The sequence below is a fragment of the Ursus arctos genome, unplaced genomic scaffold (assembly GCF_023065955.2).
Source record: "Ursus arctos isolate Adak ecotype North America unplaced genomic scaffold, UrsArc2.0 scaffold_2, whole genome shotgun sequence".
NCBI lineage: Eukaryota > Metazoa > Chordata > Mammalia > Carnivora > Ursidae > Ursus > Ursus arctos.
Window position 1 is genome coordinate 100,752,609 of NW_026622874.1, and position 27,476 is coordinate 100,780,084.

General features: G+C 56.1%; 1 protein-coding gene across 1 annotated transcript in view; it reads left to right on the forward strand.

Moving 5' to 3' along the window:
- Positions 1-27,476, forward strand: part of RADIL (Rap associating with DIL domain) — a 64,032-nt gene that overhangs the window by 26,725 nt on the left and 9,831 nt on the right. Inside the window, 4 exon segments of the mRNA XM_057315174.1 lie at positions 14,531-14,763; positions 16,379-17,017; positions 18,859-18,900; positions 24,639-24,795. Coding sequence (XP_057171157.1) covers positions 14,531-14,763; positions 16,379-17,017; positions 18,859-18,900; positions 24,639-24,795 — 1,071 coding nt within the window.

Sequence of the window (27,476 nt, forward strand, 5' to 3'; positions counted from 1 at the left end):
TTTGTCAGAGAGAGATTCCCTCCACATCTGTTACAGTTCTCCCTCATTCTTTAGGAATTGTGGAATATTCTGTGGTGTGGATGGAGCACGATGTATGTTTCGGGATCATTAAGAATGCTTTTGCCATTCAGGAATATGTATTACTTACCACTAAAATAAAAAGGACTATTAGTTAAACCGGACACAATGCTTTACTATTACTTAGGACTCCTAGTTTGTACTTCCCTAAAGAGCTCTAGTAAACCTAAAGATTTATTTAAACATGGATTTTCACCAGTATTCGTTTTGCACATACATGAAAAGATAAATAGGAGTGAAATAAATCCAGTGACGTAATTCTCCTTTCCAAGCTCGGGCGTCGCTACGCACATGCGCACAGCGGCCCCTCCTCTGCCCTCGGGAGCATCGGCGAGGCTGCGTTTCTGAGGACAGGGCTCCACCGTCACCTCCGACTTTCTTCCCAGCCGTTGGCATGAAATTCTGCAAGTTTTGCACGTGACAGCCGGAGCTCATGCTCCTTCTTCAGATAACCCTTAACGGACTGAAATATTGTAGGATCTCCCGCACCCCAGCCCAGGAGGGGAGTAACGACCGAGTTCTCCTGTCACTGCTGTTGCCGGGCTGACGTGCCACACGCATACAGGATGCTTTCCAGTTTCAAAGATGCAAACAATGTCAGGAATTTAAAATGTAAAGAAAAGTGTATCTAGAACAGACGACATGTCTACCCTAAGTGTGTGCCCTCATTCGTTTAGTAGATTGAAGAGGATATACTTTTAAAAACATTTACTTACCCCTGGGTGGCTCAGTTGGTTGAGCATACAGCTCCTGACCTGAGCTGGGGTCTTGATCTAAGGGTCTTGAGTTCAAGCCCCGCGTTGGGCTCTGCGCTGGGTATGGAGCCTACTTGGGGGGAAAAATGTTATTTTCCCCAGCGTTACACAGGTGCACAGTTAAGACAGTGCTAATTAAAAGACAACAAAGACCGCACAGAGTTCCCTGCCCCAGCCTGCCCTTCTTCCCAGGTTTGCACTCCTCCGAGGAAATCGTTCTCATCCGTGAACTATTTTTTTCTTGCCATTTAATTCCACAGCTTAAAATAATAAGCTTATCCTACTACTACGTGATTTTTTTTTTTTTTTAATTTCGGGCACATCTAGTGACTTCCTGCCATGAAGGTGGGAATGGCTCTTGCTCAAACATCCAGCTGCCATGGCCGCTGCTCTCCGTGCGGTGGGGAGATGCAGAGCGGTGGTTGGATTGGGAACCAGGGTGCACGTTTCTACGGCCAGCTGTGCCTTTGTGCAGCTGAAGGTTGGTGTGATCAAGGATTACTTTCCCGCTTGCCCAACTTTTAGTTTCTTTGAAATTATTGTCATTATTGTTTGTTTTCTCTTTTTTTGGTACTTTTCTCTAACTCAGTATTCCCCAGCTCTCTGCCAATAACCTTATTTAAAGATGCTCTGGTATATGGGGGCCCCTGGGGGGCTCAGTCAGTTAAGCATCTGCCTTCAGCTCAAGTCATGATCCCGGGGTCCTGGGATCAAGTCCTGCATCGGGCTCCCTGCTCAGCGGGGAGCCTGCTTCTCCCTCTGTCCCTCTCCCTGCACACTTTCTCTCTCTCTCCCAAAAAAATAAATTAAAAATATATATTTTTAAAAAATCAAGAATATATATATTTTAAAAAAGGTGCTCGGAAATATGGTGTATTTTATCAGTTCCAGCATTTTGGAGTCTCCTGCCTTATTTCAGTCTGGGCTGGCTGCATCTCCCTGGGTAAGGACCCCCTGTTTCTCCTTGTTCCCCCCGTTCCTTGTTCTAGGTTATACACGCCTGTCTTGCTTAAGACCCCATATGTCTAAAAAGATCCTTATCCTCCTTAACCCGTGATTAATAGTTTATCTGGGTGTAGAGTTTTAGAATGAAAACAACGTTCTTCCTAGAATTTTGAAGGCATTGGCCCATTTCTGGTAACTTCCTGCGCCCCTTGGAAAAGCTGCTAGACGCTGTGTTTCCTCACCCCTCATGCTCGGTGGCTTGCTTCTCCTTCTGGAAGCACATAATTTCTTTATGCTGCTCTTTCCCCAGCCTTGCCCTGAAGAGTCACCTGTGTGCCTTGGGAGGGTGTGTTTGCACCCTGGGGTTAGAGTCTTACCTTTTTATTTAAAAAAAATTATGGTTGTAACTATTATCATATTTATTCAAAATATGTCCACTTGCATATCTTGACCCTTCATGCATTTTTAACCTCTCTTGTGTGTTGGACTTTTGATGGGCTATTTTAGTCTAAAAACTCATGATCTTCAGTTCTGAAAAGGTGTGTTTTTCCCTTGATGATTTTTTTTTTGAAGATTTTATTTATTTGACAAAAAGACACACAGAGAGGGAACACAAGCGGGGGAGTGGGAGAGGGAGAAGCAGGCTTCCCGCTGAGCAGGGAGACCAATGCGGGGCTCAATCCCAGGACCCTGGGATCATGACCTGAGCTGAAGACACTTAACGACTGAACCACCCCGGTGCCACCACCCCACACCCCGCCTTGATGATTTCTGCTGGCTCTTCTCTTACTAAGGGTCTGGATCTGTTTTTCTGATTTTTTGTCTCCTAGTGTCTCACCTTTGTCTTTTTGCTCTACTGGGGGAGATACAGAGTGCGGGGGGGGGAGATGCAGAGTGGTGGGGAGGGGGGTGGCTGTTCTCTGGGGGCAGGATTCCTAATGAGAGATGGGATTGCTCCGCTCTGGTAGAAAGAACTGCTTCTGCTGCTGGACCCAGGGGATGCCCACCTGCTGGGGTTGGAGCGGAAAATGCTCCTGGGTCAGTCGCATCTGTGTGTGCTAGCTGTCACCTGTCACTCGGTCCTCCCTGAGAGAGGGCTTAGCGCCATGTCGTCATCTTGGGGGAACCAGATAGCGCCTTGGGTTCAGCTAAATAAAATTCTTGCTCTGCTGGTTCTTTGCCAAAGTTCTGGAACGCTCTGTTTCTGTCTGTGACTGACTGACAAATGGCTTGAGTGTTTTATACTCGGTTACCCATTATCTTAATTGGGTTATTAGCTCCTTCTGAAGAGGGGATGTTATTTCCTGAGATTCGAATTAATGTGAGAGGGTCCAGCTTTTGTCATGGAAATAATGCTCTCAGTGCTTTAAAATGCAATTTCTTGGGGAGGGGGTGGGGGATGGGGTAACTGGGTGACGGGCGAGGAGGGCACATGATGGAATGGGCACTGGGCGTTATATGCTACTGATGAATCACTGACCTCTACCTCTGAAACTAATGCTACGCTACATGTTTATTGAATTTAAATTAAAAAATGCCATTTCTCTCCACTTTAAAAAAAATGACACTTCTGTTGAAAATTTGGAAAATAGGGAAAGTATAGAGAAGAGAATAGAAATCACCTAAAATGTCCCCTCCAATCATTCCAGTGTCTTGTTAGTGTTGTATTTACTTTCTTACACAATTTAAATACACATAGTTATATGTTCTCTATTTCTTTTTTTAACTTTTATCTATTTGCTCGTATTATGAGCCTAATTTTTAATGCCAGTGAATGAGTATGCCTGCTGTATCCCTATTGGGTTTTAAGACCAGTTCCCACTTTTGGTTTATAAATAATGCTTATATAAACATCTTTGTGCGTAAATGTTTGATTCCTGTCCGATTATTTCTGTAGGACAGCACCCTGAAAGTGGAATTCCTCTGTGGAAGGATGCAGACGTCTCCAGATACTGATACGTCGCTATCTAATGGTGGTAGAGCGAACATATCTCAAGAGCTATTTTTAGAACTGGGGGCGGAGCAGGGCCACTTTCCGTTCCCACCAGCAGTTTCCGAGAGTGTCCATGTCCGTATCCTTGCCATTGCGTGATTCTGTCTCTTAAAATGGTCTGCTGGTTTGGGGAACACGGGTTCTCATTGCTGAGGTTTGTGTTCCGGTAGGATTTGTGAGGCTGGACGGTTTTTACCGTGTTTGCGAGGTGTTTATAGTTCTCATTCCACACCTGTCTGTGTTTGATTTTGGGGTACTTCGAGCACACGAAAAGCAGATACAGGATAAGAAAATGAACTGTCCGTGTACCTGTGACCCAGCTGAAGGAATAGGCTGCTACAGACAGAGCCCCGGGGGGATGATGTTCCCTTGGAAGTTTTCCTGGCTCCCCCCAGGGTCCATGGAGAGAAAGTTCGCAGAGCTCAGGACGCGTGCATTTTCCCTGGGAATCGAGTCCCCGGGTCGCCTGCGGGAAGGCAGCATTTGGCAGCTCCCTGGGGAGAGAGAAGGTGGTGTGCCATGTAGACGGAGCGGGTGGAAGTGGAAGCTGCAGGGCTGGCAGCGGGCGGTGGGCTCGGGCGGCACGTCCGAGGACAGCCTGCGCGTGCTCAGGAAGGAGCGAACAAGGGGCGCCTGGGTGGCTCAGTCATTAAGTGTCTGTCTTTGGCTCAGGGCGTGATCCCAGCGATCTGGGATCGAGCCCCACATCAGGCTCCTCCGCTGGAAGCCTGCTTCTTCCTCTCCCACTCCCCCTGCTTGTGTTCCCTCTCTCGCTGGCTGGCTCTCTCCGTCAAATAAATAAATAAAAATCTTAAAAAAAAAAAAAAAAAAAAGAAAAGGAGCGAACAAGACTCAGTGCCTCCTGGCAGCATCCTGTTTTCAGAACCGCTGGTGTAGACGGTTACCGTGAGCTGTGTCTGCGGCATGTTCCTGGCTCGTGGTGTCCCCAGTGTCTCCGTGCAGGCCCCTCCGCCAGCCAGGCTGCGTCCTCTGTGCCCTAGAAAGGCAAGGCAGTGTGTTGTGAGGCCGGTGTGGGGTGTGTAAGTGTAAGTGCAGTTGTGGAAAGGACCGTGTGCGCAGGAGTGGGCGGAGAGCTCGAGGAAAACGTATAAAGCGCGCACTGCCCACCTGAGCTGTGCCTGGTGTGTAGGGCCTCCCCGCACGCTTGTCCCCTGCACTGGACGCGGCCTGCAGTCCCCACCAGGTCGCCCTGACTCAGCACTCGCCTTTCCCTCTCACAAGCACCAGTGTCCTGATTTCCTCATGCCCTCTTTCTCGCTTCTAAGTGATACCAGCCCTGGGTTTTTTCCTACACAAGAGTGTCATTTCACCTGTTTTGAGCGTGTGGGGCTTTGGGAAGAGGATTTGCAGAGACCCTTCCTCAGCGGTTCCAGGCAGCCTGAGCTCTGTGCTGTATCTGCCGAGATGATCACGTGGTTTGGGCTGTTAGTCTGTGGATTTGGTGTATTGCAGTGGTTGACTCTTGTACGTTATTTTTTTTTTTTTTAAAGATTTTATTTATTTATTCGACAGAGAGAGAGAGACAGCCAGCGAGAGAGGGAACACAGCAGGGGGAGTGGGAGAGGAAGAAGCAGGCTCCCAGCGGAGGAGCCTGATGTGGGACTCGATCCCGGAACGCCGGGATCACGCCCTGAGCCGAAGGCCGGCGCTTAACCGCTGTGCCACCCAGGCGCCCCGACTCTTGTATGTTAAATCTGCCCCGCGGTCCTGGGGTAAATCCCACTTGGTGGTGCTGTATCATCCTTTCTATCTGTTGCCCGATTTGGTCTGCTAGTGTCTTGTTGGAGACTTCTACGTCTCTATGCATAAGGGAGATGAGTCGGTGGCTTCCCTGTGATGCCTGTCTTCTTTCTTTTATCGAACTTCACAAACCTGTGCACTGGATTCTTCAGTCGGTCCTGGAACATTATCATCTGTTTTCTTTCCAAATACCGCCTTTGCCCCGTTCTTATTACTTTCTTCTTGGAGTTGTCTTTAAACATGTGTCATACCCTTTCTGTCTTCCGTGTCTCGTAACCCCTCGTAGAGTTTCTCTTTCTTTCCTGGTCTCTTTGCACTACCTCCTGGATATTTTCTTTTGACTGGTCTTGAAGTTCACCCGTTCTCTCTTCTATTGGGTCAGATATGTTGCATTGAAGCTGTAGTCTCTGTTACTGTATTTTTCATTTCTAGAGGTTCTGATCAGTTATTTTTCAAACCTGGCATTGCTATTTATAATTTGTTGTTCCCTACAGATATTTCAAAGTGTGTTTTATGTCTTAAACAGGGTGAGTGTAGGGGCACCTGAGTGGCTCAGTTAAGCATCTGGCTTTGGGTCAAGTCATGATCCTGGAGTTCTGGGATTGAGCCCCATATCCTTTGCTCAGCAGGGAGTCTGCTTTTCCCTCTCCCTCTGCTCCTCCCCCTGCTCATGCTCTCTCTCTCACTTGCTCACTCTCTCAAATAAATAAAACCTTAAAATAAAATAAATAAACAGGGTAAGTGTAATTTTATATTTTGTGTATGATAATCTCAACATCTGAGCTCCTTTTCTTGGAAGGAAACTTTTCATTGAAATACAGCGTGCAAACAGAAAAGTTCACTGGTTATAAGTGTGCAGCTCAATGAATTTTCAGAAAGTGAGTGTCCTGTGCAGCAGACACCCAGATCACGAGACAGGACATTACCAGGACTCTAGCAGGCTCCCTCATTGTCCCTCCCAACTGCTAGTCACTGACCCAACTGTCTTCCAACACCTGAGATCAGTTTTGCCTGTTCTTGCGTTTCCTATAAATGTAATCATATCATATTTACCTTTTGTGTCTGGCCTTTGTTTTTTGCTTAATATCATATTTTTAAGACTTATTTATGTTGTTGCTCAGGGAAGAGTTCATTCATTATTATTGCTGTACAAAGTGCATTATGTGAATACACCACAATTTATGTAGCCATTCTCTTATTGACTGACATTCGGGTTGTTTCCTGTTTGGGCTCAATAGGAGTAAAGCTGCTGGGCCTGTCTTGTGATGATGCGTGGATTTCTGTCAAGTACATACCTAGGAGGGGCGCCTGGGTGGCTCAGTCGTTTATGTGTCTGCCTTCGGCTCAGGTCATGATCCTGGAGTCCCAGGATTGAGCCCCACCTTGGGCTCCCTGCTCGGCGGGGAGCCTGCTTCTCCCTGTGACCCTCCCCTGTCTCGTGCTCTCTCTCTCCCTCTCAAATAAGTAAATAAAATAAAAAAAAAAGTACGTAGGAGTGGAGTCAATGGGCCAGTGGGTGTGCGTATGTCCAGCTGTAGGAGATGCTGCTAAACCTTTTTTCCTAAGTGTGTCTGCCTGTTTTTACTCCCACTAGCAGTGTGTAAGAGTTCTGACTGTTCCATTTTCTCTCTCACGCTTGGTGCTGCCTGTCTTTTCCATTTTAGCTATTCTCACGGTATTGCTTAGTGGTTTTAATTTGCATATCTGATGATTAATGAGGTGAACCACATTTTCCTATGTCTAAAGACCATTTGGGGTAGTCTTACTTTGCAGTATCTGTTCTTGTCTGCTTTTCTGTTGGGTCGTCTGTCTCTTTCGTATTGATTCTGGAGAGGAGTCCTTTTTCTGACGTATGTACTGCAAATATCTCCTCTTTCTCTGCAGTTTGCCTCTACATTCCTCCGAAGAGAAGTTCTTAATACAATTACTGTGTCAGTCAGGAAAGCAGAAACCACATGAGATGGGGAGGGGAACTCAGGTGGCACGGTCCTGTAATGTCCCTTTATGAGACTTCCAGGTCCCACTCAATAACGGGTCAGGAGTTGTTGCTCAGAAGGAAAGAAGAAGGCGTGCTCCAAACCCCTGAGGTTGGCCCAGAGGGGCCACACTGCAGACCTGTTTGCCACAGAGTCTTCCAGTGCTGTCGGACCCCCACGGTCAGAGTGGCTTGCCTGCAGCCCAGACTTGCTGCCCATCTTCCTCTTGCTCTGGTCTCCACTGAAACTTGGCTCTTGTGGGTTCAGTGGTGCACCGAGGTGTGCTAACAAGGATAGGAGTGGGTGTTCAGGGAGGGAGGCCTGCTCTTGCGGCTCCCACATGAGGTTATTGTAGGTTCTGGAAGCAAGGGAAGGTTGGTCTTTTCAGACACAGGAGGACAGGCTGCTTCTCTTGGCAAGAAAGGCTCACATTGAATCAGGGGTTCAAGTTTCTCAGCGTCATTGGAGCCCACCCTGATTTCCCTGTTCCATTGTTTAGGGTCCTGCTTATTCCCAATCAGTGCCTTAACTTTCACACAGGAAACTCAGTGAAGCTGTGAATTCAGTTTTCACTGTTATTCTGCAAACCACACAGTTTTATATCTGATGTTCAGTTTGGTTGACAAAAGAAATAGATTCTTTTAAGGTCCCTCCAGAAACATTCTTTTTTCTCTGACCGATGTAAGTGTCGTATTTGAAGAGCCGTACTTGTCAGTGTCCGTGTGTATCCTCTGCAGGGCACGAGGAGCACCTGTGGGTAGTCCTCCCTTTGTGAGCAGCGTCTTCCCCCATGTAAGAAATCTTTGTGAGCCCAACGCCATGAAGACCTTTGCCTACGTTTTCTTCTGAGTGCTTTCTTGTTTCACCTCCATGCCTAGATCTGTAATCCATCTGGAGTTAATTTTTGTGGGTGGTGTGAGGTAGGGGTCATGATTCTTTTTTTTTTTTTCATATGGAGATACAGTTGACCCAGTATCATTTATTGAGAAGAGCATCCTTTCTGTGGATGTGAGATTCTGTTCCGGGACTCCCATTTCTGTTCCCATGGTCCGTTGGTCCGTATACCAGTGCCACATTCTCTGAGGTAGCGTAGCTTACAATAGGCTCTTATCTGGTAGTGTGAGTCTTCCAGCATTGTCTCTGATCTTCAAGGTAACCTCACCTTTTGCATTGCCATATATGTTTTACCAGTTTGCGTACACACACACACACACACACACACGCTTGCCTGTGCATGCGTTCACACGCACGCACACACTTGCCCATGCGCACATGTGTTCAGGCATGAGCGCACACACACAGCTGCTGAAACCCTGTCTGCAATTGCATTGTGTTGAGTTTGTACGCCAGCATGGAGACCACTGACATTTGTACACACCATCAATTTGGTGTATACCTTTCTATTCATTAGGCCTTTAATTTCTGTCAACGATGTTGTGCTGTTTTCAGTGTTGTGGTCCTGCATGTCATTGGGTAGACTTGCTCTGTAGTAGTTTCGTTTGTCTTGACACGATTATAAATGGCTCAGTACTTTTGCATACCGTTTTCTCGTTGTTTCTCCTGTATGAAAACATGGCTGAGTATGCACCCTGACCATGTCTACTCACCTTGCTAATCCTAGTAATTTGTCCATAGGTCCTTTTGCAATTTCTATAAACACAATCACAGAGTTTGCAAAATAATTATAATTTTCTTTCTTTCTTTTCAATTCTTAGATCTTTCATTTGTTTTTCCTGCCTTTATTGTACTGGCCAGGACATCCAGTGCAATGTTGAATGGAAGTGGTCATAGCAGGTGTCCTCGCCTTGTTCCTGATCGCGGAGGGGAGCTCAGTATACATTTTGCTGAGAATTTTCTTTGCCAATAGTCAGACGGGTCCTAAAAAGCTTACATGTCCCCACCCACCTGCAGTGTTAAACCTTTAGAGGGTTAATGTGAGAGTGAAGTGGGATTGAGTGCAAAATGCCCAGAATAAGGCTGGCTATGCAGCAGCTAGGTGCTCACCAAAGTATCTCTACGTTAGTCGTTCTTTTTCTTTTTTGTGTATTTCAAATACAAAAAATTCACTTCAAGGATTGCGTGGTAGCAAGAACGGCACCCCATGTCTTTGCTAAGGTAGGAAAGGGCGTTCCAGTTCAAAAGGACTTGCTTGAGCCTCCCTCAGCCTTTTGCGGCTAGTGAAACTCCCTTACGCAGGACCATTTTGTTGCCCCATCCGTCGCCCGTGGTAACCACATCTGTGAGACTTCCAGCCCCAGCCCGCGGTGGGTGTAGGCAACACGAAAGTTTCCAAGTTGTACATATTGTTTCAAACTCTCAGAGTCCCGGAGGGAAGAGCAAACAGGATTCCGAGGTAAAACCTGCAGGTTAAATTTTATTGTCCTGAACCTACTGACGTTCAGGAAAGGGCTGTGTTTTTCTTTCCAGTGCTGTTCCGGAGCCAGCATCGAGCCCGTGACCGGAGCTCCGGGGACAGCTACCCACTGTTTTCAAAATTAATTTTGCCACCCCTAGTATGCACAGAGTCCTCTCCTCTCTGCCAGCAGAGAGGACATCTGCACCAACCTGTTGTGGCGGGAAGAGGGGGTTGCTTGTCAAAGAGCCTTGTGGGCCAGGGTGTCACCCCCCACCTCTTCCCTGCCCGGCTGGCTGCCTCACCCCGCCGTGTCTGAGCACGCTGGCAGGGGGCTTCACCCTGGGCAGGTGAGGGGGCTAGCTAGAGCCAGTGGCTGGGGAAAGCCAGGCTCAGAGCTCCTTTCTGTAAACGCGTCCACTCCCTCACTGTCTCGATCACGGTCACACCCGGATGAGGAGCCCCTACCCAATCCTGTGTCAGAGGCAAACAGTTCAGGAGAGGCTGGCTGGACTCTGCGCATCCCATCAGCGCCTGATTGAGTCGTGATTCCTGTTGCTTCAGAATCTCGAGTTTAACTAGCCTCTTCAAATGTGGAAAGTTATCATTTTGTTCTGGGTGTGGTGTCTGTGTGTACTAGCCAGCGTTAGGTGGCGTGGTGGGTCCCCCGTGTGTCCTTGGTGGGAACAGGGCAAGGTGGTCCCGTGTGTGTCCATAGGCGGGAACACGACAAGGTGGGTCCCATGTGTGTGCTCGGTGGGAACACGACAAGGTGGGTGCCGTGTGTCCGTGGGGAAGCACAGAGGCCTTCCCAGGTTCTGGTTACCCAGACCCCTGCTTTCACTCCTCTGCTGGGTGTGTTTCTGCTTTTCTACCAGAACAAGTATGCCAGGGCGGAGTGGGGAGCCCCATATCTGCCACCTTTCAAGGAGCTGACAAACACTTATCTAGAGGAAAGAATTGGAAATCCAAAACTCAAGTTAAATTGGTAGGTGCTTAAGTAAGTTTACCGAGCGCTCAGTGCACTTCTGTAGACAGGGCTTCGTCTAGTGACAAAGTAGGGAGCGTGGCCCAGCAGGAGTTCCTATGCCTGTCTGCTGTGTTCCAGAACCTTCTGGGCACTTCTACAAAGTACAGATTCCTGGGTGTCCCTCAGACCTACAGAATCAGGCCAGAATCTCTGGCCCCACTGAGCTCAGCCATAACATAGCAGGAAAATGCGTGGGATCAGCACGTCCGGCCCAACGGGTGTGGGGCGCGGGGGCGGGGGTGATGGGAGAACGGGCGTACTCCGGCCTCCGGGCCTTGGTGCATATCTCCACCCACTTCACCCACGAGCAAGGCCTGACGCTCTTCTAGGATGAATAGCCTTCCACCGAGAGTTCCTGTGCCATGGAACATGTGGACGGTGTGGCCCTTTTATTCATTAGAACCCCTTTGCTGAAGAAAAGTGATTCCCGATCCAGTCTCCCCCTTGTGAATGAAATCCATGACCGGTGGGGGGGCGGGTGCGGAGACTCCACCATCAGGCCCCCGACTCTGCCGGCCCCCACGCACCCCTGGCCCTTGCTCTCTGCTCCTTAGACGCATCACAGGTGGCCCGGGCCCCAGGGGCTGAGCGCCCTGAAAACGCCTGGGCTGTGCAGGCCACCGACACGTGCCATGCCTTTGAAGGTTTCTGGGGTACGTCTGGCCAGGATTCCGCCCAGCTGTGTGCCACCTGGCATCCGCCACCCAGCACGGAGCATGCTGTTTCCGAGTTTGGCAGATCTGTCCTGGTTTTGCGCGGTGCTCAGATGCATGGTAATGACGGCAGAGCTGAAGGAAAATCAGATGTCAGCAGGGAAGGTGGCTGTCCTTATAAGCCCTCTGGAAGCCACAGATCCTCTTCTGAGCTGCTCCCCGGGCACGGGGCTGGGGTTCTTCTCTGGCAGCCGCATCAGGCCAGGGCCAGGTCCCGGAGCTCTGCGCTGGGAAGCCACGGTCACACGCCGGGGGGCGGCCTACAAAATGCTTATGATTTTTACTTTAAGAAAGTTTAAAGAAGTAAAAGTAAAAAGAATAGTGTAACTGACACCTGTACCTTCCTCCCAGAATTGACATAATATTTTTTAATCATATTGATTTAGAGTTTTCTTAAATAAAAGTAAAACATCGTATATGAAGTTACGTAACATGAAGATACGTCCGGGGCATTGCACGTGTCGCTTTAGCACAGCGTGTGACGTGCAGCCCGGATTCCACGCCGCCCCGCTCGGGAGACAGCCGTCGCTTCGGTTTGCTGTGTCTTTTCTATCCGGTTTTAAAAATAGCCTTCCACGCGCACGTAGGTGAACCGCGGGCGGCGCGCGGTGATGTGTTCTGAGCTTCTGAGGCGCGCAGACAGGTCTCCTCCCTTACATGCGCCAGTCTGCTTTCCCACCCACCTCTGGGTGCACACTTGACCCCCACTTTCCCCTGCAGCGTCTTCATCCGGTGATCCCAGTTCCCCCAGACGGTCCTGTGGCCCATTTGGCGTCCTCGCGCGGGTGTCCACGCGTGCGTGAGGGTCCTCCTGGCTGTGCCGCCAGCAGGGCGTGCGCGGGGTGGCGTCAGGGTCACGTCCGCTGGGCGCTGTGGGCTGCTCTGCGCCTGAGCCATGCTGGCCGTGGGCGCGTCCCTTCCGACGGCCTCTGCGCCATTGCTCCTCAGCCCTGGCCCCCCGGTGCTCTCGTGGCCACCCCAGGACCCAGTAAGGAGACCTGGACCCCAGACCAAGCTGCAGTATTCCGAGCTCCCCAGGAGGGTCTGAGCGCTGGTAGGGTGAGAACCGCTGCTTTCCACAGCGGGGGCAGAGAAGCCGGCTCTGGGCCCTGGGAAGGCCCTCTGCCAGCGGTGTAGGAGCCCGACGGCAGTGGGGCCCGGTCGGCAGTGAGCTCCCTTGTGGGGCTGCAAGTCCAGGGGACATTGGCGTTGGTCTCAGGCCTCATCTGGGGGTCCCTGGGTGCCCCTGAGACTTTAAGGGGAAAGGACCACCTTCTTAGTCTCCGGACTTCTGGAAGGTGGTTCTGAGGCTCAGCCTGTCCTATGGCGCCATCCTAGATGGAGGAAGAGCTTGGGGGCTAGAACTTCATTCTGGACTGGTTTTTAAATGTTTCTTCTTTTGGGTCTGGCCCCAGGTCGTGCAGTGCTGCTCCCAGTCCTGGGGTCTGTCATCCTTAAGAGTAGCAGGTGGAACAGGGCAGTTTGAGGTGGGGAGGCTGGCTTCCATCTGCCCCACCAGCCCCTGCCTGCTCCCCCTGCCTTCCCCCCACCCCTCCTGGCCCCGCCTGGCCCACACTTCCTTCTGCCCCTCCCACACCCCCTGGCAGCCCCTGCCTCCCCCCACTTCCTCCCCTCACCTGCTCCCCTGCCCTCCTCCTCCCCACTCCTCCCTCCTGCCTGCTCCCCTCCTTCCTCCCTGCCCCTGCTGCCTCCTCCTGCCTGCTCCCCCCCCCCCCCGCCTGCCCCCTGACCCCGCTCCCTTCCCCTGCTCCCCCGCCCTACCTCCCCCCTGCCCTGGACTGCTGCCTGCCTGCCAGTCGCTGGCTGGCTCTGCAGCAGGCGGGGAGCAGCGGGCGCCGGGCAGACAGCCTCGCACTGCAGCTCTGCCACTGGCCCGGCCTCCTGCAGACCCAGCCTCCTGCGGGCTGCAGAGAGCTGGCTTCCTCCTGGAAGGGCAGGTCTCCGGTAAGGCAGCACCCTCGCTCCAGCTAGCCTGCCTCACTTCCTCGGCTTTGTCTGGTCTGGGTGGAATGGTTATAGGAAGGGAGAATGCAGAGGGGGATGGATGGAGGCTGTGTGGAGGGGAGTCGGCAGAGGGCTCAGAAAGCAAGTGCTGGGGTCAGCCGTGACAGTGACAGGAGACTGGCCTCCTGGGCTCCATCTGGCTTCTCGGCTTTCCAGCAGCATTAGTTTAAAAGAGCACTTCCTGGATGTATAAGACTCTTTCATGGGGGGCGTCTGTGCACGTGTGTGCGTGTGTAGACACGGGCATGTTTGCGTGCATGTGTGCGTCCTGACCTGGCCGCGACAGGGGCAGCCGTGGAAGGAACAGCGTGCTGTCCTGGACAGAGACCGGTCAGCTCAGTGCGCTGGGTGACGAGGGCAAATGGACCCCTTCTTCCTTGTAAACTGGGGGGGGCGCAGGGGGACTGCGTATAGTTCTCGTCTCATCTGATCACAGCACGCGCTCGTGTTCGTGCACACATGCACTGTCCCCCCCCCCAGGCACGTGCATGTAAGTGTGCACACACGCACGCACGCTGGTGGGCCGGCAGGACTCTGGGGACAGTGCAGTGACACACAGGAGCGCCTGGCACGGTGACCCGGCAGGAGTCGATGCTGCAGTGGGTCTGGCATCCTGAGGGGAGGGGCTGTGGTGTGGCTGGTGGGGTGGGTCATTGGGCTCCTGTAGGGCGCCTGGGGACACGGACAGACGGCTGGGCTGCCTCCTTTTCAGAGGGAGCCCCAGAGGTGCCCCGTCCTTGCCAGGATGGGGTCAGAGGGTGGAGTCCTGTGTGCTTCTCCACATCTGTTGACCAAACAGTGCCTGGTGTTACAAGTGGGTCCATGAGACCGAATTCAGAAGCCCCCAGAGGTGGGCCTCAGTTAGGCTCTGACTGTATACCCCGTGTTGCTTCTGTTTCAGGGATAAACGCCCAAGCCCGGAGGCTGCAGCGGAACCGTGCCAAGGGAACCCCAGCCCTGGCTTCGGGGGGTGCCCGGAGCCCCCCGACACCCCGGCTACGCCGCACCGTCAGTGAGAGCAGCCTGAGCTCGGCCACCGCCCAGGACCCCGAGGAACGCGGCCAGGACACCATGCGCTACTCCCTCTACGAGTCGCCCCACCTGCTCCTTCTGCAAGGCTACAGCCAGCAGCACGTGAGCCCGCCCCCCCGAGGCCCAGCCGCCCCCCGTGAGCTGACCAGGAGGGCCCTGGACGTTCTCAGAGTAGAAGGCCTCCACCTGCCGCTAGCTAAGTCAGCTGTGAGCTCCTGTGGCTACAGTCACCCCGGTGATGACGAGCCTGTAGAAACAGGGTGGTGGGCTCCACCACGCAGGGCCGTTCTAGATGCTGGAGGAAGTGGAGCTTCCCCTGTGCTTTGTTTCCAGAGCATTCTCCATCCAGGCTACAGTAGGAGGCGGCAGGAGAGGGCTCACCCGATACCAGGCTCCTTCTCGGAGAATTGTCTGCCACTTTCCAGATGGTGTCTCAGGCCATGCCGTGCCCTGGCTTTGGGGACCTCGACACAGGTCCACCCCCTTGTCCAGAGGGTGGATGCTTGCGAACGCCTCCTGTGGCATGCAGCCTCGAGTGCGCCTTGTCTGAGGGGCCCCTGGCCCTCAGGCCTGCATTTCCCACCACTTCTGTGGGGGCCCTTGGCTGGTTGGGCGGAGCCCTCAGAAGCTCCTCTCTCGGCTCTTCCTTTCCTGCTTGCCTGCTCATGCCCATGTGCTGAGCTCCCTTCTGGCTCCACTGGTGTACGCCGTGCGGCCCTGGGGCTGCCGGTGCTCGGGTCTTAGCCCTACCAAACCCGGCCCGGCACCTCCAAGCCGTAGGAATGGACAAGAGGCCAGACGAGGGTTCCAGGCGAGGCTTTACCGGGGCGTATGCTCGAGCCCAGGGGCAACAGCACAAAGGAAGGAGTCCTCGGGCTGACTCCCCAGGGAGAGGGCAGGGGCGCTTCTTCGAGAACCAGGTGGGCAGAGGGGTAGAGGTGAGGGTTTTCTTGGCACTGGTGTGCTCAGAGCGCGTGCCTTTCCATACATGGCGTGTGTCACTAGCGGCTTAAATCTCCACTCCTGGGTGTGATTTTTTAGCCTTTCAGCGAGGGAGAAGTAAGTTTAGGGCCCTCCCGTGGTCACTGCGCACTCTGAGGCCAGCGTCCCGGGTCCATGCTGGCGCAGACTGGTGTGGCCTGGTCTCACCAGGTCTTCCCGGCGCTGACTCTCTGCTTTAGGTTGATGTCCTGGTTTCTGCACTCCAGAAATGCAGGCTCACGAGTTTTCTTGTAGGAAGTTTTTTCTTTGTGGAATATTTGCATTGCATTAGGGTCGTGGGAGAGGCTGGAGTCCGGCCCCTATTCTGTCTCACGAGGCGGCGTCTGCCATCTGGAACCGCAGAGGAGAGGGCTGGCCCACAGTGTGTCACAGACCACCGGCGGGGGGAGGGGGGTGCTCAGCCATGCCTGTGAACTAGTGTCTGTGCCCAGCGCAGCCCTTGTCTGGCCTCTGTTGTCTCAAAGCTGGAGTCTCCCCTGGGTGTCTGGCGTGCCCCCGAGGCTGCCCTGGGAAGCCTCTGCACCCGGGGACAGGGCGGGTGCCCCGTGTGGGGCAGGCTGGGAGCCAGCAGCAGGTTAGGGAGGACTCCAGGGCAGGGCTGGCCCAGGGTGGCAGTCCCGGCCACATGGCTTAGGTGACACCTTTTCATTTCTTCCCACTGACAGATGTGTCCCAGGTGGCGTCCTGCCCCTGAGGCCCGATATTTGCATTTCAGGACAGCCTGGTGTACCTGCTGAACCGGGAGCAGCACACGGTGGGCCAGAGGACCCCTTCCAGCAAGCCCAGCGTCAGCCTGTCGGCCCCTGACATCCTGCCCTTGCACTGCACCATCCGCAGGCACCAGCCCCCGGGCCCGGAGCAGGCGGGGAGCAGGCTGGTCCTGGAGCCCATCCCCGGGGCGCCCGTCTCCGTCAACTTCTCCGAGGTGGGGGGCCGGGCGGTGGTGCTGCGTCACGGGGACCTGCTGTCCCTCGGCCTCTACTACCTGCTGCTGTTCAAGGACCCGGCGCAGGCCCAGCCCCTGCCCGCCCAGGCCCTGGCCCGGCTGCGCGCCGGGCCGCGGAGCTGCAGGATGTGTGGTGCCACGCTCTGTGCTCGGGGCGCCTCCGCCTCCGGCTCCACGCGGGCCGCCCTCCCCCGGCCGCGGCCGCTGCGCCTGGAGTTCGAGCCCGAGGCGGAGGACGCGCTGCTGCAGCGAATCCTGACGCTCATCGAGCCCAGTGGCGATGACCACAAGCTGGCCCCGGCCTTCCTGCTCTGCCTCTGCATCCAGCACTCGGCCACCCGCCTGCAGCCGGGCTCGTTCGGGCAGCTTCTGCTCAAGATAGCCAAGACGATCCGGGAGACCGTCTGGGTCAGTCGCGGGGGGGTGCCGGGCACTGCGGGCGGGCTGTGGCTGCGGGAGGAGCTGGGTGGGCGCTGTGGCCCCCCGTGGGAGGTCCGGAGTCCCTCCTCTCCCAGGGCCAGCCTGCCCTGCCTGTGCACACCCAGGGAGCCCGGGGTGTCCTCTGTGGCATTCTGTCCCATGTGCTGGGCTGTGACATCATGAGCTCTGGTCCCATGTCCCTCCCCAAGGCCCAGCCCACCTACGACATGGCCTGGAGCCTGGGCCCCAACACCCACTTGGCCTGAGTGCCCCGTGCTTTCTGCCGGGAGCAGCTTGGGCTTCTGCCAGCACTGCGGTGTGGAGCCCTCAGCTCGGTGGTGGGGGCACAGGACTGGCTGACTTCTGTACGTGGAAACACTTCCGTCCATCAGGGCCTCTCGAGCAGGGCACCACGTGTGTCTGGGCAGAACTCCCGGCGGCTAGCAGCCCTGGGCTCCACCCGCTGAACGCCGGTGGCTCCCCTCCCGGAAATGGCTCCGGGCACTGCCAGGTGTCCCCTGGGGGCACCGCTGGCCTGTCCCTGCAGGGCCGGGGCCAGTGTGCTGCAGGCTGCCTGGGTCCAGCCCTCGAGGCCCCCCGCCACTTCCTGCCCCTCCCGTGACTGGACTCCCTGGGGGCATAGGCACGGCTGGTAGTTACAGACCCTCCAAGAGACGCCCATTCATCTCGGCCTGTAAACTGCAGAGATTGTAGAAACTGGATAGAGGCCTCAGATTAAAAGCCACATTTAAAATGTTTGAAACCTTTTAAAAGCAAAAGTCAACATGGGCTGTCACGTCCAGAGGTTTGTGTAAGTTATCCATGTACATTGTGGACATCCGAGCCCACTGGCCAGGGTTCCCGCGCGGAAAGACGTTGGGACTGTCCCGGTGTGGTCACCTCCCTGGGTCCCTGTGCACCGGCCAGGTGAAGTCCATGTTGGGTGGGAGCCCGACCACACCGGGGCCTGCGGTGACTGTTGACACAGACCACCATCCTGTCCTGTCTGCTCTGGGCCGGACATTTCCTAGCGAGTCAGATGCTGTGATGCCGGGGCCCTATCCCACTTGCCAGCTGGAGAAACTGAGGCTTGTCGAGGTGAACAACCTCATCCAGGGTCTGGAGCTCAGAAATAGAGGAGTGTGGATCCAGGCATCCCCTGCATGCTTCCCCATGTGCTCCCTGTGCTGTTCACAAGCTTAACCCTGGTCCGTCGAGAGCCCCAGACGTTTCATTTGTCCGTCTGTTTCTTGGGCACCAACCGCTCTCTGTCCTACACACTAGAGGCAAGATAAGCACATTCTAGAACAAGTAACGGAGTCAGAGCTAGGGCTCTGCTTAGCCACATAACAACTTGCTACTAAAGCAAGAACCATTTCTTGATTAAAAGTGACGGAAAGTGTTGGCTAAGCCTGCATCCCTGCTGGGATGTTTGTGCTTGGAAGTACTCAAGCACACGCCCGTCGACTCGCCGTCCCTGCGGCTGGCACGGGAAAGCCTGCGCGGGACGCTCGACAGTAGGGGCGTTGGTAGAGTCTTCGTGCTGGTATCCGTACAACGTTTGACCTGCTTTACTGTTTCTAGACGCGCCGCTGGTTCTGTCAGCGAGCCGGGTGTGGATTGTGTCTGTGGCAGGAAGTGTGCAGGTCCCACGCAGGGATGGAATGGGAAATTATCCTTTCCAGCCCCGTGTTGCGTAAACAGCCTGCACGGTACACGACGTCTGCAATGACGGTGCCGTGGTTTTCACGTGGATTTAGCGGTGTTCTCATTGAACATGCCCTGTGGTATGCTGTTTTTTTCTCATGTTTGCTTGTTTGTCTTTATAGGAGAAAACCAAAGATCTGGCGGAGAAGCAGGCACAGCTGTAAGTACGGCTCCCTGTTAGGCCCCTAGATCCCCAGACCTGCACCTCCCTGTGGAGCCAAGACCCCAGGGGTCCCCCAGACGCCTCTGGGGTCAGCTCTGGGCTTCTGTCGCACTGTCCCTCTCTCTCCGAGGGGCTGTTTCCATTTCTGTGCTCAGCACCGGGGAGGCGCTGGGTTTGGGGAGTTTCTCCAGGGTGCGCATTAGACCGAGTGGGCAAGACCCCCTCCGGAGCCTCACCCCGCCTTCGCTTCCCCTGACGACTGTGCTACAGCGGACCCGCCCCTTCAGGAGAATGTGCGCCTCCCGACCTGGAGCAAGGGCAGCGTTTCTGCTCCCCTGCGTCCGTTGTCACAGAAAGTGCTGTCGAGGCTCTCACACCACGGCGGGGACTCGGGGAGCTGTTTGGCATTAACGAGAGAGACATGCGTGGGCCACCACCCAGCAGTCGCACTGCCGAGCGGGCCCCGCAGGGACACACCATCCCACGGGGGGCAGGCGGTGTGCGCCTAAGTCCTCGTCCATAAGCACAGAGGTCGGAAGCCACCACGTGCCCCGTGCAGCGGACACGTGGCGACGGCGAGCGTGAACATGCCGTGTGCACAGCGCTGCGTAGACAAAGCACCCAGAAGAGCGCCTGTAATGCGACTGCGCTGAGCCTCCCACTGCCGGAGTGCGCACGTGTGGGAGCTCCCCAGGGGCCGTGTGGAAGGGGCTGGGCCCTGCCTGTCGCGAGGGGAGGGCACGCGGGACGTCACATCGCAGGGGGGCCGTGGTCTGCCCGGCTCCTGGGTCTGCCGCCGGAACTGGTAAAGCACACTGTCACCACGCGCGCCTGCTTACGGGTGCTCCGCGGGCCCTCGCGGGAGGAGGAGGAATCGTCAGGCCCCCCTAGCGGGAGGCGCGGAAGCCCGGGTCAGGAGCAGCGCAGAGTTGCGGTCACCCAGCTGTCCCGGCTGGGCCAGACGTTGAGCACACAGTTCCTGCCGCTCACGAGTGTCTGCTCTCTGGCTCCTGTTGACATCAGGAAGTCAGAGTGGCATCTGGGGAAGGGTTTGCTGATGAGCAATATGGCTCTGGGGCGCGAGGCTGCGTGGGGAGCCCAGGCCCTGCCGCCCAGCTTACTGGGGCAGCGCTCAGTGTAGCCCGGGCCCCTCAGAGAGTGCCGGACGGCCTGCCCGCGGTGGAGAGAACGGCACAGGGCTCGGCACGCTAGGTTTTCCATGTGAGGGGGCTGGCCTTGGGGGCCCAGGGGCAGGTGTGGTTGCTTCACCCCGCCTCCCCAGCTTGGGGGACAGCTGGGCTTCCAGGGCTGCCGTGGGGCCTGGAGGTGATGGAGCTGAGGTTTTAGAGGCTCAGGCAGTCCTCGCCCTAAGTGCCTCCTCACTGGGGAGACCGAGGCCTCCCCCCAGCAGCTCCCGACTGGTCTGTGTTCCAGAACTTGTGTCATTAGGGACTAAAAACAGCCCTGTGTCCATCCCCAGGGAATGCTCCCTTTCTCCTCCTTTTAAAACAATTTTTGAATCACTTGCAAGGTCGAAAAGCACAGACTGTTTCCATCACCCCAGAATCCACACCCGAGCTTCACACTATGAACCTCGTGCCCCGCGGGCTTCAGCTCCGTGTGCCGTGCTCCTGTCCAAGTGCGGTGGACTGGTGACTTCCACCGTGTGCTTTTTCTGCATCTGTGATGTTCACACCTTTTCCCCGGGAGGTGTGAGCGCGGGCACCGCGCCCGCAGGTGTCGGGACCCATGGCCTCATCCCTGGGATTAAGCCCTTCATGGCTACTGATTTTGGTAGCCTGGGGATTTACAGTTGTAGGCGTTTTAGTTAGCATTTTCTCCTCTGAATTCATACGGCAGCTGGATCTAGGATGTTCCCCGTCGTCCTGGTCTGACTTTAATAACAACGCGTCAGGTTGTGTGAGGCGAGGGCTCGGGCCCCAGCGGTTTGCCGAAGTAGTGTGTGCAAGGTCTGGGCGGCCCTGGGTTGGCCCGTCCCATTTCTTCAGTGATTAGTGACGTGTCTGGTTTTCTACCCCTGCTAGTGTTGATTTCAGTGACTTCTGCTTTCGTTCTTGAAGTTATTGGGATAAAATTGTTCCTTATATTCTCTTGGGACTGTTTTCATCTCTCACGTATTTAGTTCCTGCTGGGTTTATATCTTTCCTCTTACTTTCCTTTGATCTATCTTCCCAGGGATTTGACTACTGTCATCTGTTTGAAAGGACCAGTTTTGTTGTTTTTGCTTACTTTTTCTTTGATTTCTGCTCCATTAACCTCTATGTTATTTCCTTATTCTTGCATAATTTGTATTTTAATTTCTTCTTTGATTCGTGAATCTTTTTGAATGTTTTTTGAACTTCTTAAATTTTAATTTAATTTTTATTAGCAAAAATGCATTCAGTTTTGTTTTCAGTAATGATTTCTCTCCCATATGCTTCCCAAGCAGATTTTTAAAAATTTGTATCAGAGTAGTCATTGATTTATTTTTATTTATTTTATTGTGGTAAAAAACACTTCACCTGAGAACCACCCCTTTTTTAATTTTTAATTTTTATTAAGATTTTATTTATTTGACAGAGAGCACAGGCAGGGGGAGTGGCAGGGAGAGGGAGAAGCAGGCTCCCTGCCAAGCGGGGAGCCCAGTGTGGGGCTCGATCCCAGGACCCTGGAGTCACGACCTGAGCCAAAGGCAGATGCTTAACCTGAGCCACCCAGGTACCCCAAGAACTACCCTTTTGAATTTTGAAGTGTATATTAGCAATTTCCAGTCCTGCCCAGCTCAGCCCAGCCCCTGGCAGCCACTGTTCTGCTCTCCCTGAGTCGGAGGCCTTCGCTATCTCAGCGGAATCAGGAGACGTTTCTCCTTCTATGATTGATTGGCTTATGTCGCTTAGCGTAACGTCTGTAGGGCTCCTCCACGTCACAGCACACTGCAGGATTCCCCGAGTCTTTAAAGGCTGAGTAACATGTCATTGTATTATATACCAGACTTTTTATCCCCTCCTCCGTCCGTGGGCCTTAGTGTGATTCCACGTCTTCCTTATCGTGAAGAGTGCAGCACTGAACACACGTGGGGCCCCAGTGTGTCTTGGAGACGCGGATTTCAATCCCTTCGGGTAAATACCCAGAAGTGGCGTTGCTGGGTCACATGGTAGTGCTATTTTTAATTTTTCGAGGAGTGTCCATCCTGTTTTCCACAGCGGCTGCACCCTTTTGCATCCCCCCCAGCAGCGCACCAGGGTTTCCAGTTTTTCCACACCCTCACCGACGCTTGTCACCTCTTGTCTTTTTGACGGCGGCCGTTGCAGCAGGTGTGAGGTGCGCGCTCACTGTGGTTTTGATCCTGGTGGTGAGTGACGCTGAGCACCTTTCCACGCGCCTGTTGGCCATCGGAGGTCTCTTTGGAAAAGTGTCTCTTCAGGTCTTTAACCTATTTTTTAATCAGGTGGTTCGTTTTTTTGCTTTTGAGTTATAGGAGTTCCTTATGGATTTTGGGAATTAACCCGCTCTCGGGTGGATACTTTGCAGACGTTTCTCCCGCTCTGCAGGTTGCTTCTTCACGCGTTGATGGTCCCTCTGCCGTGCACAGGCTTTGCGGCGGGGCTCGTGCCGCCTAGCTGTGTTTGGAGTCCTGCCCGTGAAACCGATGCTTCCGCCCGCGGCCGCCTGAAGGGGTGCGGCGACCCCGCCGCAGCTCGTGTGCCGAGTGCGTGGCCTGCGGTGGCGGGTGCTGGGGGCTGACCTCGCTGCCATTCGGCACCGGAACTCCCGCTGGCTCTCGCTGGTGGTTTACTTGTCAGGAGAGGCCTGTCCGTCCCTTTGTGTTCTGGGTGAAATTGAGAAGGGCAGTGGATGTTGAAAACGCAACGGAATTAGGCTCTGAAGAGCCGGATTAGTCCTTTCTTACTGACACGCCCCCTTCACGCCTGTGTGCGCACACGTGTGTGATGCACGTGGGCGCAGGGGGTGGATTTGGAGGACCAGTGCTCGGGGCTCTGGAAGGCGAGCGGGCGGCAGCGGCAGACCTACCTAGCGGTAAGAACAAGGAGACCTGGCCTGAAGCCAGTTCCGTCCCTCCCCGGGAGCAGGACAGAGAGGAGGTCGCACTGGGTGACACGAGTGCTTATGTCAGCACAACAGAACCACAGTCACAAGAGGAACGTGCGAACTGGAGCCTGAGGTCCCCGCCTGTGGCCCCTGTGGCTCTTCCCGTGGGCCTCGTTCCCCGCGACCCTGGCTGTGACCATCACAAATGACAGTCCTGGAGCTGCCTTGGCGCTCACCAGCCTGCCAGGCAGGATGAAGGGCCCTGTGCCCTTGCCGGGCCCGGGGACAGCACTGTCCTCGCCGATGCCCTGCCACCGCCTGGCCCACCCCTCACAATCTGCCAACAAGAGATGCCGTTCCAGCGAGGGGTCGCTGGGACCGCTGGACAGCCAGCCCGGTGTCCCCCACGGACAGACCTGAGTCTCCTCCGGGTGGTTTGAATTGCTTGTGAACGGCTCTGTGCTCACCTGTCAGGAGAGTCCACTGGGTGCGGTCACGGGGGCACCGGAGACCGGGTCCTGGCCGCTGCCGCCGCCGGGCTCAGGGCCGTCCCTAGAGGCTGCCACCACATGGCCCGCTGACCTGCTTCTGCGGAGCGGGTGCCACAGATGGGCGATCGTGCCCAGAAAGATGGGCTGTTGACGCTTGAAATCGAGGAATTCCCAGAGCTCAGCACAGCCTAGCCACGTCCACCCCCAGACTGGAGGAGCGGCTCAGGATGGTGCTGGGAGCTTCCTGTCACCGCGGGCAGCTCGGTCACCGCAGGCGGCTCACAGCCACGGGGTCCTGGAACCCAGGGGCTGGTGCACGGGAGACCAGAGGCGGGGAGAGGGGCCGGGGTGGATTTGGGTTTGGCCGGAGCTCGCCGGACCCTGGAAGTGGGTGACCCTGACATCGCCATTGTCCCCTGGAAAGGGAGCATGGAGCCTCGAGGTGCCAGCCTGGGAGGGAGGCAGGCGTGCCCCTGGGGCCGTCTCCAGCTGGAGCTGGCCGTTCCCCAGGCTTGTAACGGGGATCAGAGGGAAGGGAAGGTTCCAGCCCCGTACCTGGTGCCTGGTAGCTTTCCGATTTCACGAGCTGCCGCGACAGGTGCGGCCCTGGCAGGAGAGTCCGTGTGAAGAGCGTGTGTTGGCAGCACCAGGCCCATCTCAGAGCAGCCCCTGGTTTTCTGACAGTTGACCCCGAATCTCCCGGTGATGTGCTCTGAGCGCTACGATCGCGTGGTTCTTAGCTAATCTTGCCTGTGTGCCTCCCGCCGCAGTTTGTTCGCTGTTTGGCTCTTCCGTTAATTACATTAACGTAAATAACACACTGACACTCCTGCCCCTCATTCTGTGGCCGCGGGCGCTCCCTGCCTGTGCACACACGCATTTGCACACCACTCCTCTGTGCTCCTTCGTTATCTCAGTCCCAGAGGGAAAGATGTGAGAATAGTGGACGAGCGTCCTTTACCAACGGCTGTGGCCCCTGGCGGTCCTTCCCACGCGGTCTGGAGGGCACGTGCCTCCGGCCTCACGTGTCCCACAGCTTGCTGTGGACCCCCTTTCCCAGCCTGGCCTCGGTTGGGGTTTGGCGGCGTCCCACTGGTGTCCCACTGGAACGAGCGTCCTTGTGTGCCGAGCGTGGGCTCTGGCCTCCCCGGGCGGCCGTCCGGGAGTAACTCTGGGTCTTCTGTCTTGGGCAGGCCAGGAGCCCCTCTCCCCGGCCAGCTTCACCATGGCGGGCCTGGTCCCCGACCTGCAGCACATCCTCTTCTGGATGGCTAACTCGGTGGAGCTCCTGTACTTCATCCAGCAGACGTGCCCGCTCTACATGCAGAGCTTGGAGGAGGAGCTGGACGTCACAGGTGCTGCCGTGCTGCCGCTCCCGGGCGGGGGGGTCCCGGGGGCAGCGGGTGTCCTCTCGCCGACCCAGGCTGCAGTCGGCCCGCTCGAACCTGTGGAGGTGGCATTGTGTGGGGGTTCCTCTGAGAGGGGGTGACACTGGCGGTCGGGCAAACCCGCCCCTCGCGTCTCCGGCCTGTCACGCATTCAGCGCCTCCACCGCGTGTCGCCTGCGGGGGCCGGCGGAAAGCGTGCAGTGCCTCGGGCCTGGGCTGTTCCTCATGGGGCGCACTGCGGGTTCCGAGAGGAGACCTGGGGGCTGGTTGGCTTCGGGGCCGCGTTAGACTCTGTGATGGCAACACTGACAGACGCTGCCTGGGGCAGCCTGGGGGCTTCCAGAAGAGGGTGGTGTTGGGCCTGGGATTTCAGCCGCTATGCGTCTGCATCGTGGCTCCCGGAACAGCCGGGAAGGAGGGTGGGGTGGTCCCAGGGGCAGAGGCCACAGCCCCCCAATATCTTGTTCCTGTGGCAAAACCAGAGGCTGCCGCAGCTGCGGGGGATCCCGGCAGGTGTGGTCGGCAGGCCTGACTCTGAAGGCTGCCCCCGGAGCTGGGATGGAAGCCAGGCAGGCGGGCCGGGCCGAGGCTCCCTGTGGGCTCAGTCTGCTGGACGCTGCTCGGCGTCTGTATGCCAGCCGTGTCTCCCAGGGGTGGCCGTGGGCTCTGTGTGGGGGAGCCGTGAGCAGGGAGCGTGGGGTCCCGGTCCTCGCCCAGGTGGTGCGGGACCCTGCTGAGCCCCTGGGAGGGCTAGATTTCCAGAGATGAGGGGCTCTTGGTGGCTGAGAGTGAGGGGTGGTGGTCTGCACAGGGCAGGCGGTCCTACTGTGTGCTTTGGCCGTCCAGGAGCTGTGGAGACGGGTGGGAGGGAGGGCAGCCGGGCCGGTGCCGGGCTACGCAGAGCCAGTGGAGGCGGCCTGGCAGGTGTGTCTGTGTCCCTTCTCGTCAGTCACGGCTTCTTAGTGTTTTCTTATCCCCACCTCACAGTGAAAGGGGCACTGGGAGCTTCCTTGGGCTTCCAGGGCCTGGGAATCGGGGCTTTTGTGGATATGTAGAGGGACATACTAGAACCTTCCGTGTCCCAGTGGGCATTCAGGCCTGCTGACCTGTGGCCCCCATCCCCATTCCCCTTGGGTGGACGTTGTGCAAGGCGTCCAGTGAGACCTCCCAGGATGCTGCTGCGCTCTCCGTCCACAAGGCCTGGGCCCGAAGCAGCCGGTTACCCGGCTTTTTCCCCCGAACGTGACATAAACGACCTTCCCTGTGCGTCTCCAGAGTGAGGGCACTGGCTCTGTCCCCGTAGCCTGGGCCGTCCTGAGCTTGGTGCTCCCAGAACCCAGGGCCACCCTCTCTCCAAAGCCCGCAGGTGTCCTTGGGGGCTTCCAGCTGTTCCGAACGGAGGGGCCCCTCTTCTGGACGTGGCGTTGGCCAGGGAGCACCCGGGCCTCTGGCTCGTCTGCGGGCGCATGTGGCCCTTCTGAGCAAGATGTCCGGAGGTCGGGGGTGTTGACAGGGAGTCCTGCCTGTTTTGCCCCCAGCACAGTCGGCTGGGAGAACTGCCCCCTCCATGGTTTTTGGGCACAGTGTCGGTGGGTGAGTCCTGCTGATGCCCCATCTCGTCCGCCCTGATGTCACACGCTCTGTTGAGACGCTGTGGTCTTTGGACCCCCCTGGACCTCCTCCTGGGCACAGGGAGCCTGTGGCTGGCGGATTTTCATCACAGGAGCTTCTTGGGGTCGATGGAGGCTCTGCTTCCTTAGCCGCTGCCTCTGCCCTTGGAGGAAGTTATTTTTGGTCCGGGGCCTGGATGTCGCGTAGGCCATTGAGGCTGGGAGAGTGAGCCCGCGGCTGGCTGGGGCCCCGCCTCTGTCCGCCCCTGGGGCCCCGCGAGCTGGGGAGGCCGCAGCAGGATCTGAGCGTCCCACAGACGGTTGTCCTGTGCAGGGCAGGCGCTGGAGAGCTTAGAGGAAAAATCCCATCAGCAGAGGCCAGAGGCGAGGTGAGAGTCGCGTCTCGGCCTCCTGACCTTCAGCGGGAAATTTCTGTGGGAAGATTTCTGAAAACAGATGTCACGTCCTGAACGCTGGAAAATCGCCTTTTCGTTCCACAAACAATCTTTGTTGTCCAAAGCTCTTATGCAGGACGCCTCCCTCCTACGGGTGGACGGAAGGTGGGCCCATCGGGGGTGGGGGTATTTTACCCGCTGAGAGCCTCTGTGGCTCTGCCTCAGCCCCTGTGGGTCTGGGGGCCTCAGGTGCAGGCCGCCGACCCCCGAAAGGCTTGTGTGAGAGTCAGCTTGCTCGGAAACGCCAGCAGAGCCCACACCACGGGTACACGTGCTTCGGCTGGTTTTCCAGTGACGGCTGAGAGAGTCGTGTGGCCGCTGCTGGGGGCCTTCCCGCGGCTGCGCTCTGCCGGGTCCTGGCCTCCTCCTCCTGCCGTTCCTCCTCCCGCCAGAGCCCCCACACCCACGGGGGGTAGCGGTGGGCTTTCTCGGACCAGCTGGCCGTGTAGGAGGCTCCCCCCACCCCACCCCGCCCTGGTCCAGGCCCTGCTCCAGGGAAAGGGTTTGGAACTGGTTTCTTGGCCCAGTTCCCGCTAGCTTCCATCGGCTGTGGGTCGTGTTTGGTCTGCAGGGGCCGCGGTCA